The 17,335-nt window shown below is 50.8% G+C and overlaps 1 protein-coding gene across 7 annotated transcripts in view; it reads left to right on the plus strand.

The window, feature by feature from the left end:
• TRAF3 (TNF receptor associated factor 3) overlaps positions 1 to 17,335 on the plus strand; it is a 105,379-nt gene that overhangs the window by 78,071 nt on the left and 9,973 nt on the right. For 4 of the 7 annotated variants that reach the window (XM_064486276.1, XM_064486275.1, XM_031454376.2 and 1 more), the window contains 4 exons: positions 6,003 to 6,083; positions 8,749 to 8,823; positions 10,425 to 10,517; positions 14,221 to 14,361. In XM_064486276.1, coding sequence (XP_064342346.1) covers positions 6,003 to 6,083; positions 8,749 to 8,823; positions 10,425 to 10,517; positions 14,221 to 14,361 — 390 coding nt within the window. The remainder of the gene's footprint in view (positions 1 to 6,002; positions 6,084 to 8,748; positions 8,824 to 10,424; positions 10,518 to 14,220; positions 14,362 to 17,335) is intronic. The other 3 variants (XM_064486277.1, XM_064486278.1, XM_064486279.1) reach the window with 3 other exon arrangements.

A 17,335-nucleotide genomic window follows, 5' to 3' on the forward strand; every position in this document is an offset into this window, starting at 1 on the left:
TTTCAGAGTTAAGCTTTATTTGTTTTGCCCATTTTGATTTACGCAGTTAACATTTTCCACTGCCTTGATTGACTGTCATTTGGGGTGCCAAAAAAAGTGAAGACTGATTATTCAGAAAAGGTAGAATCTTTCACTTGTCCCAGGGAATAGCCTCAAAATCTTGTTGGATTGCTTAATTGTTTCACGACTCTGCAACATAACCATCCCTTCAGCGGGGTAATTTATCCTGCAGTATTGGAGTGCAGCTGTCTCTCTTGGAGAGAGATGAGAATCTAAAATTTTTTCATGCCTCCATTATCTTGGCACAATTTTATATTATGTACACATTGGAATCAGATGACTTATATGTAAATTAAAGAGATGTTGGGGTAGAGGACAAACTTTAAAAATAGTGGTGTAGTAACCCTCAAACATTTGTTTGTTGAACAAATATTTACGGAGTGTGTACTGAGTGCTGGGCACTGTTCTCGGGGCTGGGGATCCAGTGGTGGCCCTCACCTCCTGGTGGGAAGAGGTGATGAATAGGCAGCCGTCCCGTGTTGGGCCGTGATAAGCACTGTGAGGAGAAGTAAACTGGCCTCAGGGGAAGAGGGGTGATGGGGGGCCTCTGAGCGTTCGGGATGACGCAGGAAGGGCACTCAGTGCAGAGGGAGCAGCACAGGGGCGCTCAGGCTCCGAGATCGAACTGGCTCAGCAGTGGGTTTCAGGAACCGTGAGAGGCCAGCAGGCCTCCCATGTACAGAACGAAGGTTATGGGGCAGACCAGGGGGTGGGGCACCGGGCAGCCTTGAGTGGGGGCAGATGTGACCAGCAGACGTGGGGGTTGGGGGAAGCAGGGAGCCGAGGGACAGTGTTGGCCTGGGAAAGGAAAGGGAGGAGCAGTGGTACTGGGGTGCAGAGGCAGAGCCAGTGGGATTAGCTGGTGGCTTGAATATGGCGTCTGAGTTTAGGGGGACACCCAGCCTTTGTAGGAGCAGCTGGACCCACGGGAGTGTCCTACCGAGGTGGGGCTCAGAGGAGAATAGGGAGTGGTCCAGGCTGCAGCTCTGTATTTGTAGGTGGCCCTCGCAGCCGTGGGACTGGAGCGAGCGGAGGGCCAGAGTCAGAGGACAGAGGCCTGGGGCACACGGATGCTTGCAGTCTGCTGAGGAGGGGAAGTCATCCAGTGAAGGGTGGCCAGGAGGAAAGGGTCGGGAGACTGACATGCCAGAGGGAGGCGGAGCGGCGGGCGTGGTGCAGCCAGGGCAGAAGGTGCTGAGAGGCTGAGCAAGATGGGGACTGGCTGCTGGACGTGGCAGGATGAGGACTGAGGGGGCTAGTGGGGGGTGCTGTGGAAGTGCAGCCAGGCCATGAGGGCCACAGCCGAATCCCTGGCAGATATTCGGGAGTACTCACTGACCAGAATTTTGGGGAAGTTTTCTGTTTTTCCGTGTGAAATGAGACGTCCCCTACCTGGTCGTCTCCATCTTACCTTGCTCCGTAAAACTTTTCCGCTGCCTTGGACTGTCTCCCATTGTGAAACCTAGTTCCTGTAGGATTCTGTAGATGTTTCCACTTACCAATAACTTTCAAGAACTATGCCCTCCACTTTGGAAAATAGCAGTAGTATTTCTCATAATTGAATAATTTGTTCAGTAATTAAACTCAAGTGAATGAGACACATACCTAATGAGTAATACGCCCTTCCTTACACGTGTTACTGTGTTGCTATCAAAGTTACACTGTGGTTCTTGCAAAAATCAATTACCTTTATTTACAACATGGAATCCAGGAATTAATTTTCATTTGAGAAAAAATGGGAGAGCATGTCAATTAAACAGCACACAAGTAGCTGACTCTGAACTCCAGACGAGGCTGTAGAGAAGCTGGTTGTAGAGTAACAGCGTCGCACGTGGGTCACGAAACGTGCTGAGTGCCTGTGGGGCACCAGACCCCGAGCTGGTGCTCAGGACATGTAAGAGAATAAGCTGCAGTCTCTCCCCTTCGCTTCACTCCCAGGTGGGGGGCTCCGATGTACCATGTGGGACGCACCATGTAACACGGATAAAGCCCCAGGGAGGAAGGGCCTGTTAACAGCCTGGCAGGGTCAAGGGAGGCTTTGGTCTGATCTGGGCCTTAAATTTGTTGACTGCACACAGGAGCCAGAGACACAGCAGGTGTGGAGGCACAGAGTGATAATTACAAAGTTTGGGACCTGAGTTGTGCGAATCAATACTCCTTGTAAATCTTACTACACTTTTATGATGGAAACTTTCTGAACTGTTTAACGATGTTAGGGCATTTGCTACTTTCAGCCTGTGACAGTTACAAGAGGCATGTCTGTTTGAGGTCACTGCTTGTGCACCCCAACCCTAGCGGGCAAGTCGCACACTCACTCACACACACACACTCACGCTGGGCCCGGCCTATCCTATCCATGTGCGAGACCTGATTGTCAGGTCACTCTCTTTTCAAGCACACTTCATCTCCTCCTCTCAGGCTTTAAGTTTATTTTCAAAAAGAGCAGTTGTTTAACGTGGGCCTGAAGCCCCTGGTCATCCTGACTTTCCTGCACGTCTTGTGATCTGTGGGTGACCAGCGTATCAAGTGCCAGTGAAACATGGACCGAGGACGCTGAGACTGGGACACGCAGTTCATACGAGCGCTTCTTCCCTACCTGGAAGCCGTGGTATTGGCATGCCAGCTGTTTCCATGTTTGTTTTTGTTAATCTATGGGTCAGCATACTTTAAGGTGTCAGAAAAAAATCTCTTGTATTTAGTCCAGAAATTATCGAATACATTCTCCTTCAACAGGTCTGTTAATTTGTGAAAAGTCAGAATTGTGAAGACTCCTTTTGCGGGAACACGTATGCAGCTGGCCCTTGGCCAGTGCAGGGCTGGGGGCGCCGACCCCACACTGGGTAAAACACCAGTGTGACCTCGCGGTCGGCCTCTGTAGCTGAGGTCCAGTCCACGGGCTCATGCAGTGCGTGGACGCCTAGTGAGAAAGGTCCACGTGCAAGTGGGCTCACGCAGTTCAAAGCCGTGTTGTCTGAGGGCCCACTGTAACTGGTGTGGGCGTAGGGGTAGGTCCAGCCACTTTGGAAAACGTTTGGCAGTTTTGTTAGGTTGGAAATTCACATACTCGATTAGCAGTCCCTCTCCGGGTGTTTAAGGGAACTCACGTGGGCACTCCAGGGGTGTGGTCAGACATCGCCAGAGCAGCAGACACCGGGGAATGACCCAGACGGACGTCAGCTCGAGAACCACGTGCCCAGTGGGCTGTGTGCACAGCAGGGAAGACCATCCGAGGTGCTGCTAACGGTGGGGCCCTGCCCCTGTAGGCAGCACGTGGGCCAGCCTGAGATGTGTCCCCTTGAGCCAGGTTGCAGCAGAGTCTCAGGGTAGAATTCCACTTTAATGAAGCTCAGTAGCAGTCAAGGTGAAGCAGTATTTTGTCCGTTACATGTAAACGTGCTGTGAAACTTTTTCTTAAGCAAAGGAGGTAGAAACACAAATTTCAGGTTTGTGGTTTCAGTGGGGAAAGTGGGGACAAGACAGGAGGTGGAAGTTACTAGGTACGTTCTTGTCCGGGTGGGAGTCCTGTTCACCGCGTGGCTGTGCCTTGTCCCTCGTGTACTGTGACACGTGTTCTGCGTGTGCATCAGACAGGGCTGCTTTCATTAACGTGCAGAGAATTCTCACGTATCCGTAGACTAACGGTTTTCTTACTGGGTGTATTACTTTACTTTGGCTGTTACAACAAAGTACCACAGAGTTGTTGGCTTAAAGCAGCAGGAATTTGTTCTCTCCCAGTTCTGGACGCAGAAGTCTGAAACCAGGGTGTCCTCTGGCCGCACCCCCTGGAGGCCCTGGAGAAGGCTCCTCCCCTGCCCCTTCCTAGCTCCTGGGGGCGGCAGTCCTTGGGGCCCCCTGACGTGCAGCTGCCTTGTTCTGATCTCTGCTTCCATGTTCACGTAAATGACCTCTCCTCTTACAGGACACTGGTCTTTAGGGCCCACCTGAAGGCAGTGTGGCCTCTTAACTGACCACATCTGCAAAGACCCTATTTCCAAATAAGATCACATTCTGAGGTTCTGGCTGGCACGAACTTTGGGGAGTCACTTTTCAATCCCCTACAATGGGCAAAAGCTATGAAAAGGCCAGTCACAGGAAATACAAATGGTTAATGTCAAAAATACGCTAGCAGTCACACGTTATTAGAGAACTAGTGAGCACCCTGCCTTCCTCGCCTGTCTTGTCGGACATCGCAGAGTCGGGGAAGAACTGGCCAGGGTCCAGGCACCCGTGTTCTCACAGCAGTAGGGGCTTGGGCAGGGTGTCGGGCGGCGGCCCAGCAGTATCAGTCAAAATCCCGTTTGAAATTCCCTACCCCTCAATGCCCCAGAAAGCCTACTTCTAGAAGTTTATCATTCGGACATCCTGGCACAGATCTATAGAAATACACACACCGAGATACTGACTGGTCTGGCTTGCTGGTCCCCTAGCCTCACCTCCCACCATCCCCTGGCCCGCCCTCCCCGAGCCCCTGCCCCCAGGACTCCGCCCGGCACCCTGAGCCTCCCTCTCCTCCACCATAGCACTGGTTGTTGGTCTGCATTCCCAGCTGTCCTTGTTGGGCTGAGTACATGCCGGCCTGGTGAATAAAGGCAGGTTCGGGGAGGCCTGGCACCTGTGGAGTGTTGGCCACGTCACTTCTCCAGGCCCACGGCTGACTCCTTCCTCACAGTTCCCCTGATGGAGGGCCGGTCACTCCCCCGTGAACAGATGAAACAGAGGGTGAAGTCGTTGTCCGAGGTTTCCCATTGACAGTTCCCTGGACTGTGGTTCCTGGGAGCTCTCAGGGACTTAGCACAGCCAGGCACCCCGTGTGGTGTGCCCCACGGGAGGCCAGCTGTCAGGCTCTGCCCAGTCAGGTGCCTCCAGTGAGCTCCGGGCAGCCATGGGCTCACCACCTAGGCTCTGCAGGCCTCTGAGGACCAAGCCCAGGAGCAGCGCGGCCACTCCCCATGGGTGTCATCTCTGCTCTGCAGACCCACAGTGCACCGCCAGGGACTTACAACACACCTTAGAGGGCTGAGTGAGAGGGGCCTCCTCGCGTGGGCCGCTGTGGCCATGGACCCCACACCAGCCTGGTCAGACGGGGCCTCACAGCGAGTGCTCCCCCGTGGACAGCTTAGCAGCAGCCTGACTGGAGGCCCGAGAGGATCTAAAAAGCCAGATTAGGAGAGCTGGGAGTGTCCCAGGCCACAGAGGGGAGCAGCACCACATTCTCCTGTTGTGCAGTGACGCTCCCCCAGCCTGCCCCCGCGAGTTGCGCTGTGCGGCAGGTGGTCCCGCCTCTGGCTCTGCCTGTGTTGGCCTCTCTGCAGGCCCTTGGGTTTGCTGTCCTTGTGGGAGCGCTTGTCCTTGCCTCGCCGCAGACAGGTGAGCTGGGCAGGTGCCCAGCAGGTGCCTGTGCCATTGAGTCATCCAGACTCTGTGAAGTGGAAATCTGGGCCTTCCAGAGAAGGGCTCAGCCAAAATGTATGCCCGTCTGTCTGCATTTCCACGCACTAAAGAAAACCTAGATGAGGTTTCAGGATAGTAACTTAAATGCCCAGAAGATCACACTCCTCAAATGGTTTGAGAAGCATCATTTCCAGACCCAAACTGAGAGGCCAGGGAAAGCCATCCTCCTCCCTTCCCCGCCATCCACCTGCCGTGTGAGCGAGGGCAAGGCCCGCTGGAGCCAGTGTCGGGGGCACAGGGGCAGCAGCTAGGCGGGGGGCTGTTGGCAGGAGCCACCTCCGGAGGCCGGCGTGCCCCTCGCACCCAGCCTGTCAGCTCTGGGCAGGTCTTGTGAGGTGCCTTACTTCTCAGCACTCATCTGAGTGTGAGGAGTGCTGAGACTCAGGGACACGGCGGAGCAGGGCGCTTCCCATGGGGACACTGGGGACGTCGGTGGGATGGGAAAGAAGGGGGGTTGTGTGTTTCAAAGTTGGCAACACTTTCTTTTTCAGAAACACGAAGACACGGAGTGTCCCTGCGTGGTGGTGTCCTGCCCTCATAAGTGTAGTGTCCAGACCCTTCTGAGGAGCGAGGTAAGGGATGTGGCCAGGGCCTGTTCAGGAGTAGGGGGCGCCTCCAGGGCTAGTGTGCTGGAGACGCCACCCTTTCCTTGGAGCTGAGCACTGAGGTTTTCACAGATCGTGACAGGGATGTATATAATTAAAGAACAATGAAAAACCTCGTACTGTTTTTAAAAGTTAGAAATTTCAGAAACAAGCAATTAAAAGCTACAAAGTTATAAATTCAGAGCAAAATATTGTTAAGAATTGAGAAAATGGGAATAATTTACTATGAGAGCAAAGGTGACTTTTTTTGGTTTTTTTAAAAAGTCTATTTTTAAATCTGTCAAGTAGGAATTACTGTAAGATTATTTCAAGGAAATAAATGAACTTAGAGATACTCCTGAACCATCTCAGCCACACGTGCTGTGCAGCGTACGCACCAGAGAGCAGGCGGGCACGGGGCGGCACCCACATTCCAGGGGCCGCCGGGAAGGCAGCTGCGCAGCTCCTGCAGGGCTGCATGTCTGATACCGCCCCTGGGCACGCTCTCTTTCAAGCAGGTAGATTTTTGGATTAAGCTCATTTGATCAGGACCTATCCTGCTGGAGCAATTCCTAGGATTCTTTATGTTTTTGCATCTGATCGTGACCTGTGTCCCCTTTGGTGGCTGTTCTCAGAGCTGTCTGGGGCTGCCACGGGCTCGGTGGGTACGTTCATTCCCTGGTCCCCAGGCCCGACCCCCCCGGTCCTGGGTGCTCTGATCCGAGGGGCCTGCTCACCTCAGCCTTTTTCAGCAGCCTGGAATTTTACATCTGGATGCTGGGGAGGGGAGGGCCAGTCTTCCACATCCTGATTGAATGAGGGGACCTGTGTGGGCCCACAGCCAGGGACACAGGTGCAGGGAGGACCCCGGAGCTACTCCCGCTGAGGTGTGCGCTGAGCAAGGACAGATCTTGCCCAGTGACAGTGGTTTTGGGGCCCCTGAGTGTGCATCTAGGAATGGCAGGGAAGTGCACGTAGATTATTTCCGCAGCTGGAAAGTCCCCGGAAAGTTAAGGTATGAGGAGTCTATACTATTGAAATAATTCCTGGGCTTTTATATACTTCCTTAAATCTTACTCACTCAGAGCTCTGCATTAGGGGCAGAAGTGCCTCCGTTTTGCCTCTAAGTTATTTTTATTTCTAAAAATCTTTAAACCTGCATATATCTTTGGATTTCTGGTGAAAGTTCTTTGGTTTATAGGTTATTCTTGCTTCTATTCCAAAGCTCCTACAAATCCTGTAGGACTCTGAGAGTAATGATAATAAAGCCAATTTAGGAAAAAGTACAACCTTGAATTTATAGTTGGTGCACTGAAAGTAACGTCAAACTCAGTATGTCTCTGATTTTAACGTTAGTGGGGCTGGCTGGTTAGATTCTCGACTGCGCTGATGGCAGTAACAGAAGATGTTCTAACACTTTCAAATTGGTGTCACTGCACACGTGGCCTCCGGTGTCTGCCAGTCGCCCGTGATGTGCCTTTGGGGCACTGTCCTCCAGATGCAGCCAGACCCCCTGCTGAGTCCAGAGACAGCTAGTTCTGCGGCCACCCTGACTGCCCTGGCCTGTGGCAGCAGGTGAGAGGGCCGTCCTGTGACCCACTTCCTCTTGTCCTAACTGACGACCAGAAGGGAGACTGTCTCCGTCCTCGGAGACAGAGGAGACGGTGCGGAAACACCTGCACCCGCCAGAGCAGCACACCTGTGAGCCTTTGGGGGTGCAGGGGCGCTGGCACCAGGGAAACGGGCTCCCAGGGCTGCCTGTGCACCACCCCCCCAGTTCTGGGCCTGATTGTTCCCTGTGAAGATGATCTACCCTAGAGATTCCTGATGAGAATTTCCTCAATAAAGAAAGAGATTATCTTTAAATTGTATTAGCCAAACACAAAACACTGTGTCTTTAAAATGTAGATGTTCCAATTCCCTTTTCTCTTGAGGGGGCCTCATAAGTGGTTTTTATTTGATGATTTTCCAACGTTTAAGCTGAACACGAGGGTTTTTCCCTGCAAGACAAGTTACCTTCTCCCAACCCCTCCTGACTTTCTTCCACCAGTTGGAGGTGACCGTATTACGATTCACATTGCTAGAAGGACCTTAGAGGTCTTTGAAAAGCTGCATGAACTCACGGCCAGACAGAGGGAAGAAGTCTTCCCAGAAGAAGGGAAGCTCCCCTCCAGCCGTCTCTGAGCGCTGAGCGCGGGCCCCATGCAGGCGTGCTCTGCGCAGACGCTTACTTTGTGTGCTGTGTATTAGGTGTGCGACCCAGTGCATCTGAATGCTTTCTATTTTTTGTGTTTCATGCAATTTTTGTTTATAGTCTTTAAATGTGCATTTCAGTTTATGTTTTTTTTTCTCTTTTTTTTTTTAATTCTGGCACTACAGACGGCATGTCACAAAACAACTTGTTCTAAAGAAACCGCAAGTTTAAGAAATGTTACAGTAAATGTATTTCTGTATATTGGCGTATATGTGTATGCACGTGACGATACTGTATATTTACTGCATTTGCGCCCAGGAAGCAGAGGATGTCTACACACCTGTAGCCGATAAGCACCATTCGTAACAGTACAGCCCAGATGCTATCTGTGCCCTTGATATGTTTGAACATTTTCATGCAAACGTTTGTGCCACAACTCACGTCTCTTTCCCGTTGCAGTTGAGTGCACACTTGTCAGAGTGTGTCAATGCCCCCAGCACCTGTAGTTTTAAGCGCTATGGCTGCGTTTTTCAGGTCAGTATCCGACATTCGTCCTTCCCAGTTGCTGACATTCCGCCATGAGAGAAAGTTTCCATGTTAACATTTTAACACGCAAGCTCTGGACCTTTGGTCTCCAGCATGGGTGCAGGGCTCGCTTTCCACACCCGTGGTGTTCTGGGACCTCAGGGAGACAGGTGCGCGGAGGAGGAGTTGGTGCCTCAGGGGGACTGCCGCATTGAGCACCAGCTCGCCAGCGGGGCAGACAGGGCTGCCGTCCGGTGGGGCTGCTAGGTAGACTGGTGCGGAATTCAAGCCATTCCTAGAATGTAAGTAAACAGCAAACCGGACGTGGTTTCGGCAGTGTGTGCGTCACACACAGTTGTGAGGGTCACACGCATGTCCATGAGTGCATTTCACATACATGCCCCGCCTCCTGGGGAGCAGTGTGGAGAGGGCTCTCCGCCACGGTCATACCTGTGCTGTGCGAGACCTGTTTTTGGGGTTTTTTCTCTCTGTTTCTGTTTTTGTTTTTTAGCATGTCTGAGACTGCTTTTGAATTTGAACTGAGTTTTCATTTAAATGTGTATCTTAATTTGAAAGCTGTCAAAGGGCAGTATTATGACGATGAAAGTATTTCCCATTTAATTTTATATATTATCAATACATCATTATGAAATCAGCACAGAAACATTGGCATCTCAGTCTCTTCTCAGAAAGGAAAAAGCCTAAGTAAGAATGGCGGTAGCTTTCCCTTTGCTTCAGCCTCTAGCGAGACTGAGCCTCCCCACCGTTCTGTCGTACGTACACGAGTACCATTCATTCTGTGTGTGTATATATATGTTTATATATAGCGGAACTTATATCAACATATATATATTTGAATATTCTATGTACAGAGTATATGTTTTGGAGATCATGAAAATGCTTTCTATGGCTTTTTAATTTTCCAATATCAAAACAAATTATATTTTTATACCAATTATTTCCTTAAGTATATGAAACACTGCTCGGTGTGCTTATTCCTGACTCTGAGATGGTCTGCATCTTGTGTACTCTGTAGATTGTTCATGTTCTGTATGTAGCTTTCGAAGTATCCTCAGAGGAGCGAGGAACAGTACATTTTCCGATGCGGCACATCCCGCTAGCAAGCCAGTGTGTTAGTGAGCTGTTTAGAATCTACTTTGATTACACACTCACCAGGTGAGCGTCGCAGCATCTAGCTGTGACTGCAAGTGCCTGAGTATTTTCTGTTTATAGTTTTAATGTAAGAAAAATCATTAAGGAACAAAAATAATATGTCTAAGACTTAATTTCTTGATGTTACAAGTGTGAAACACGGGAAAGAAGGTCCTCGATACGGAGCTTGAGGAGTGCAGGGCGTGGCCTTGGGGCAGCTGCTGTAGTCGCGTGTCTTGTGGCTGAGCTGCTCTGTCCTCCACAGCCTCCTCGCCCGCACACAGTAGATCGGGGGCCGCTGAGCATGACCCTTCTGAGGCTGGAGATTCCCCGTTCACCTTCCGTGAATAAGTCTCCCCTCTTCATGTGTTAGTGCTGGCTTTAGATCATCTGTCAGTCTCTCTGTGCTCTGGAACAGAGTGAGGTCGGCTTAACGCATTGCCTCTTTGTTCTCACAGGGGACAAACCAGCAGATTAAGGCCCACGAGGCCAGCTCCGCAGTGCAGCACGTCAACTTACTGAAAGAATGGAGCAATTCTCTAGAGAAAAAGGTACGCCGTGCCATTGCCTGCCTTTGTTGGTTTTTAATAATTTCAACAAATTCTGTAAAGAAGACAAGTTTTTTTTTTAGAGTTAGTAATGGTTTTTGGATAAAAGAAACAGCATCAAGAGAGTGCCAAAAAAGTAACTTCTCTTCCACTGGTCTTGAGTTCATGAATAAATGAAGGTGTTAGTTCTATTCGTTTGCACTTTGTTCGTGTGAAGCGCTGTTGTTGAAGAGAGGCACGTTGTGGCTGTCTCAGCGCTGACCCGGAGCACACGTCCACACCCGCCACCCCATCCCTGGCATTTGTGAATCAAGTGTTACTGGGATGCAGCCGCGCTCTCATTTCCGTGTTGTCTGCATCTGCTTTGGCACCACGAGGGCACGTTGGTGAGTTGCAAGTGAAACTGTATGGACCACACAGCCCGAAATACTGCTCTCTGGCCCTTCACAGGAGCAGTTTGCCACCCCCGGTCTGGAAGGTTACCACCAGTGTTCCGTGCTGTACCATCCTCTGTCTTGTGAGAGACACGGAGGAGAAGACATTCGTGTTTCACTGGCGTTCCTGGCGATCTCAGCGGGGGGTTCCGGCAGTCTGGGTGACACTTGCTTAGGGCGTTTGTTCTGGGGTGCTCACCTCAGCCAGGCCTTCTGTTCATGAGGAAAAGATGGAAACCTCTGAGACTTGATAGGGAACAAGGTTAGAGGATCTCCCATTCTTAAATTAAGAGCTTAATTTGATACTCAGCGAACATCTGTTGAGAACTTGCTGGAGGAGGACGTGGGGATGAGTTAGCAGCGGGGGGTAGGGGGGTCCGCTTTCTGAAGATTTGTAAAGATTTGAATGTCTTGTTTTGAGTAATAAATCCGAGCAATCTAAAATGTAAATGTACTTGAAAGAGTCTGAAATTTTAAATCAAAAATGTTTATTAAATCTAAGATAAAGCCATTTTTCAATATAAACGCTTCAGCTGGAGGTGAGGGGCTGTGGGGGCCGGTGCGTGGGGTGCGTGGCTCGGGACGGAGGAGGCTCTGTCTGAAATCATTTCTGTTTCTCCCACGAGCGCATTTGCTCTGAGTTCAGGGACAGTTTACCTGTGAGTCTGTTTTCGCCTCTTTTTGAAGCATGTGTTCTGTTTTTGCCTTTTTAAATTATAGGCATAGACCTCAGGACACAGATAGCATTTCCCATTTGTTTAACAGGTTCTTCCTTTCATTTAAAACGGTCGGTTTTGTTCCCCCTGCACCAGTTCCATGGCGGTGGAGCGGACCTGAGACGCGAGGTTGTCCCGCGGGCTGTGCGGCCGCCAGCTGGAGGGGCACAAATGGGATTCGTCCCATGGGCTGCGTCCTCCTCTCCCCCCGCCACCCCCGGCTCCGCACGTGCCCTCAGACAGCAGGCTCTGCACCTGCAAACCCAGGCCGCAGACGTGGCCGGCACACTCGCCACACTTCTCCCTCCCACAGCCACCAGCCCCAAGGCGGACAGGCTGCCACTGGCAGGTTTGAGTGTCTGCCCTCCTGGTGGTGGTCGCGGATTAGTGTCCCCTGACTCTGTCCATCGGCAGGACGCCCACACCTGGTCGGGTCAACTGACCTGCTCTGCACATCCTTGACTATGTTCAAGAGACGATGTCTTCTCTCCACGAGGCCCCAGAGCACAGCCTGGGGACGAAGGGAGATACTTGTATTTTCTTAAAATGGGAATTTATTTCTCATTATAGAATTATTCAGTTGGAATCTCTTGTTATTTTGTTTATCTGTAGTAGAAAATAGAATGTTTGAGTTGGTTTGAAAACACTGGTCATCACATTCACAGTCAAACTAAAGAAAAACTGTTTTGTAAAATACAGACTTAAAAACACCCACTTTGTATGTTAAGAAAGCTTAAGTCAAAGGGAAGTGTAGAGTGCCCGCCAAACAGGCTGGGGTAAAAGACGTTCTTGGTGAGGAGGTCTCCAGGGGGGCCCCTGTCTCCACCTGCCATGTGGATGTCTCACTGCGCTTCTTGGAAACGCACCTGTCGGGGAGACTGTCCAGTGCACATGATGCCTACGTGATGGACGAGGGACAGCAGGGGTCTGCAAGGCACCCAGGGGCTGGGCTCTTTGATTAAAATATGTAAATAAGTAAGTTTAAGAGGAGTCCCTAGATAAGGAAATGAGGAGGCTGGTGTGGTGTGATGTGTGCTCATTAGCCTGAGATGCCACTGTTCACCCTCGGGCAGCTTGACTGCCGTTGGTTTTGGAGATACCACTGCGACTTTTATCGAAAAGGTTGGCTTTTGTGCATGGTGTCTCCTTTTGCGGGTGAGAACAAGGAGCCGGGAGTTGTGTCCGTCTTTGGCAGGTGGGAGTGAGTGAATTGTAACTTTGGAAAAGGCACAAACACCGCTGCGCGCTCCGTGTGCCCCAGGCGGGTGCGTGCAGGTTGATCACGGGTGGAGGTTGTGGCATGTGCACCATTGCATTTTAAGAAGGAAAGTCCATTTGTGCTGAGTAAAATCCTAGGAGAGCGAAGTATGTATTGCCAGGTTTGTATTTCTTAGTAAATCCATGTTTGTTATAAAATAAAATAGACTGTGACTGGAGCCAAAGGCGCGGCTTCCTGAGCTGGTTGAGTGTTGTGAGGACACCTGTCTTTAGGCTGGTGCCTCAAAGGGACGGGGCCAGGAATCAGTTATTTGTCTCACCCAGGCTTGTCCTGAGGTGCCCGCAGGCCGTGAGCACAGCCAGGAGAGTCTTCAGGTGCTGGAGGTGTTCAAGGAACACGTCCGAGTAGGGCTGTGGCGTTCCGTGCGTCACGGGGCCCCGGCGTGGCCGGGGCCAGCTGCTGGCAGAGGCAGCCTCCCCCAGGGCCGGTGCCCCGGGGCCCCGTGTGGGAGGAAGCCTTGTTGGGTCCCTCTCGACTCCTCGCCCTGGTGGCTTTCAAGACGATGTGACTTGGTTCTCGGGAGCGACTTACTTTTCAGAAAGGAACTTGAAGAAGCCCAGGGTGGGCTTGGGGCTGCCTCAGCAGGCCCCTCCCTGGACTGGCGTGGCCGCGGGTGGGTGTGCGGAGATTCAGGAAGGCGTCCCGGGCCGGCTGGGCGAGCTGCGTGCGCTCACCTCCCTGTGGGAGGCTGCTGGCCGGGCCTGAGCGGCTCACCGGGGCTCCTGTGGGATTGTTGGCTCTCGCGTGCGCCCCCTTTACGTTGAGAGCTTTCCAAAGGGCGGGCGTGGCCCGCTGGTGGCTGTGAATAATTTAGTGGGTTGCAGCTAGCACTCTTTAAAGTGAAATAGAATAAAACAGGAAACATCAGGGTGCGCTGAGTGAGCAGGGCAAGGCTGGTTGTGCGGTCTTAGGGACACGCACACGTGAAGTGAGGTGTGAGTGTGTTTGCTGCTGTGTCTCCTGGTCAAAGTGAGAAAACCACTCAGGTAAAAGATTGATGAGTTTCCAGCAGCAGCTGTAACGAGCGTTCTCCGGGTCAGCCGGCTGCCGCACTCTGCCTCGTCTTTACCTGCTGGAGGGACTGGGAGCTGCAGGCTACCAGACTGAGCTACCAGACTCCATCTCCTGTCTGAAGGGTTTTTTTTTTCCCCTGGAACTCCTTCCACTAAGTGGGTAGAAGGCCTATATTGTAAAAGTTTAATTACCATCATTATAATTGTTAGTAATTCATGTTAAAACCACTTTTTGTTTGCTTAACAGACGAATTTCTCTTTCAGGTTTCCTTGCTGCAGAATGAAAGTGTGGAAAAAAACAAGAGCATACAAAGTCTGCACAACCAGATATGCAGCTTTGAAATTGAAATTGAGAGACAGAAGGAAATGCTTCGGAATAACGAATCCAAAATACTTCATTTACAGGTAAGAAGTTTAAGATTATGGCTGGGTGGAAGGGGACACACGTGTTCTCCTCCAGGACTTTCTCTGGGAGACATTTGAGCAAAAGTCCTGAACTTTGTCAAACAAGGAAACTCATTTCTTCTGCATAAGTGAAATTCGGGGAAGGCGGCCTGGGTTTGCGGGCCAGCCTGGGCGGCCGCCACGCCTCTCCACCGCCTTCTCCCGCCCCCTCTGCTCTGGGCCTCTGGTTCATTGTTGGTGAGATAAGACAAAGAGCTCATGTTTTTAAAAATTAGCTGTTCTTATTACTCTGTCAGATTTCATGTCGTTCATGGGTAGTTGTGTGTAAAATTTCACTTCCTAAAGTGAAGCCAGACTATTTTGTTCTGCATCTTCCAGTGACACACATACTGACCGTCACTGTATTTCACCGCAGTGACCCAAAGGTACGTCCGGAACACACACATGAACTCTGCTGCTCTGGAAAGGTGACTGTGTAGATAGGCCTGACGGAGACGTGGCCCCCCTTTCTGTCGTCAGCACGGGTTTCCGTTAGATACTTGCCGCCTGCCGCTCGTGCAGACGCCACCTGCGCCCTCGCTCCCTCATCGTGGGCCTTCCCTGTAGTGACTCCCGGGCCCGCCACACCCACGCAGGAGTCACTCACGTTGCCGAAAGGGCCTCTCCGTGCTTGTGCTCAGCGGCCTGTGTCCCCGAGTGATCAGAAGAGAGAATGAATGTCTGACAACTCAGAGCCACGGCATCTTGGAGGCTGTCCCTCCTCCCGTTTTAACACTGAGAGTAGTCCTCGTGCCTTGAATTGCACAGGGATTTGTTAAATTAATTTTGTTTGTGTTAAACTTTGTAGTTGACCAGAGATGAAGAAAAACACAGTGGAACATTAGTTTGTAGTAGAAAAGATACAAGTCATGAGTATTGAGCTGAGCCAAGAAAAGTACAGGGTCTCATAAAACGCCAACAAGGCTCCTGCCTGACGTCCCTGGGGCTTTGCTGAGGCCGTGGAGGTGCTGGTCAGACGGTCCAGATAGAGACCTGCGCTGCTGTCTGGTGAGCAGTTCAGGATGTTGGCAGCATGGCTGTTGTGTTTGGCCCAGGGCTCAGAGGGGTGCGTAGAAAGGAAATTAATGTTATGCTAGAAAACCTCTTGTTAAAAATACCAACAACAGAAGAAAGAATGAGTAAGTAGTGGGTTCATTTGTAACAAAAAAAAAGTTTAAGAGTTTACATAATGAGGTCATAGATGCACTTGTCGGACCCCTTGGAGGCTCTGTGTGCCTTCGTCTCCTCCGTTCCCCCTTCCAGTGTGAAAAGCTTGCGTTTACTTTCATCGAGAGTTTGGTCATTCCACTGTGTGTGGTTCTTATTTTAAAACTTCCATGATTGGATAAGCTACTGAGATCTGCTTGAGAAAGATCCAGTCCCAAGGCTGCTCGAGCTTGGGGAGGGGCGGTCAGTCACCTCGAGTCCTCCAGCTCCTTCTCCTTGGAAGGAGAGCATGGAGGAAAATGGATCGTATCCAAAGACAAGACAGAGGTCGGGCTGGATGCCCACCTTGAGGTCCCTCAAGTGCAGGGTCAAGGGAACAAGAGGTGCTGGAAACCCCTCAGGACAGTTGCCCGTTTCTCAGTGGTTTATGGGAAATCAGGTCCAACTTGGTGATTTCACAAAAGGTGATGTTTAGTGTGGTCTTTCTATCACTGTGGGGTCGGCCGGCCGCGTCTGTGGCAATGGGAGACATTCTGGACTGTCCGTCTCTGAGTAACGCTGGTTGAAGGGCCCATGGGGTCCGTGCCAGGGGGTGTTGGCCACGAGTGAGGTGCTTTCTCTCCAGTTCCTCCTGACCCTCCTCCACCTCTTCAGTCAGAGTCTGGCTCACACATGCACCTAATTCCTCCTTGTCAAACCTTCCAGTTTCCTGGAGAAGAGTTTACCTGAATGCTGTACAGTGGCCCAGGAAGCCTTATGTGACTGGGCACTGTTCACCTCTGTGGCTCTGCCACGCTGTCTGCAGCGGCGTGGACCTTCTCTCCTCCCTTCCTTCCCTGACTCTGGCCCCTCCTCAGACACCTCAGATGTCAGCATAAACACCACCTCCTCCGGGAAGCCCTCGCCCATGCCCGCCCCCTCGGTGCCCCCTCGCCCTGGGTGTTGGACCGCCTTGCTGATGGCAGACCTGTCCCCTCTGTCTCCTCCCTCGCCTGAGTCTCCAGGAGACCCTCAGGTCCCAGGGACAGGGCTGTGTGGGAGTCCACACAGAGTGCAGAGTTCCTGTGGGATGGATGAGTTGCAGTCAGAGTTGGTAAAAGAAATGGAATTTAAGAGTGTGTTTGCACTCTAAAGCCCCACACAAAAAACCACTAGAGCTGATAAAAGAATTCGGCACAGTAGCAGGATACAAAATTAACATACAGAAATCAGTTGCATTTCTTTACACTAGCAATGAAATACCAGAAAAGGAAAGCAAAGAGACAATCCCTTTTAAAATCACATCCAAAAAAATAGAATACTTAGGAATAAATCTGATGAAGGAGGTGAAAGGCTTATATGCAAAGAACTATAAAACATTCATTAAGGAAATTAAAAATGACTTAAAGAGATGGAAGGATATTCCATGCTCTTGGATTAGAATTAATATTGTTAAAATGGCCATACTGCCCAAAGCAATCTACAGATTCAATGCAATCCCTGTCAAATTACCCAGAACATTTTTCACAGAACTAGAACAGATAATCCTAAAATTTATATGGAATCACAAAAGACCCAGAATTGCCAAAGCAATACTGAAGAAAAAGGGCGAAGCTGGAGGAATAACCCTCCTGGGCTTCAGACAATACTGCAGAGCTACAATAATCAAAATAGCATGGTATTGGCACAAAAACAGACATATGGGTCAATGGAACAGAATAGAGAGCCCAGAAATGAACCCACAGACTTGTGGTCAGTTAGTCTTTGACAAAGAAGGCAAGAATATACA

The sequence above is a fragment of the Camelus dromedarius genome, chromosome 5, assembly GCF_036321535.1.
Source record: "Camelus dromedarius isolate mCamDro1 chromosome 5, mCamDro1.pat, whole genome shotgun sequence".
Classification (NCBI taxonomy): Eukaryota; Metazoa; Chordata; class Mammalia; order Artiodactyla; family Camelidae; genus Camelus; species Camelus dromedarius.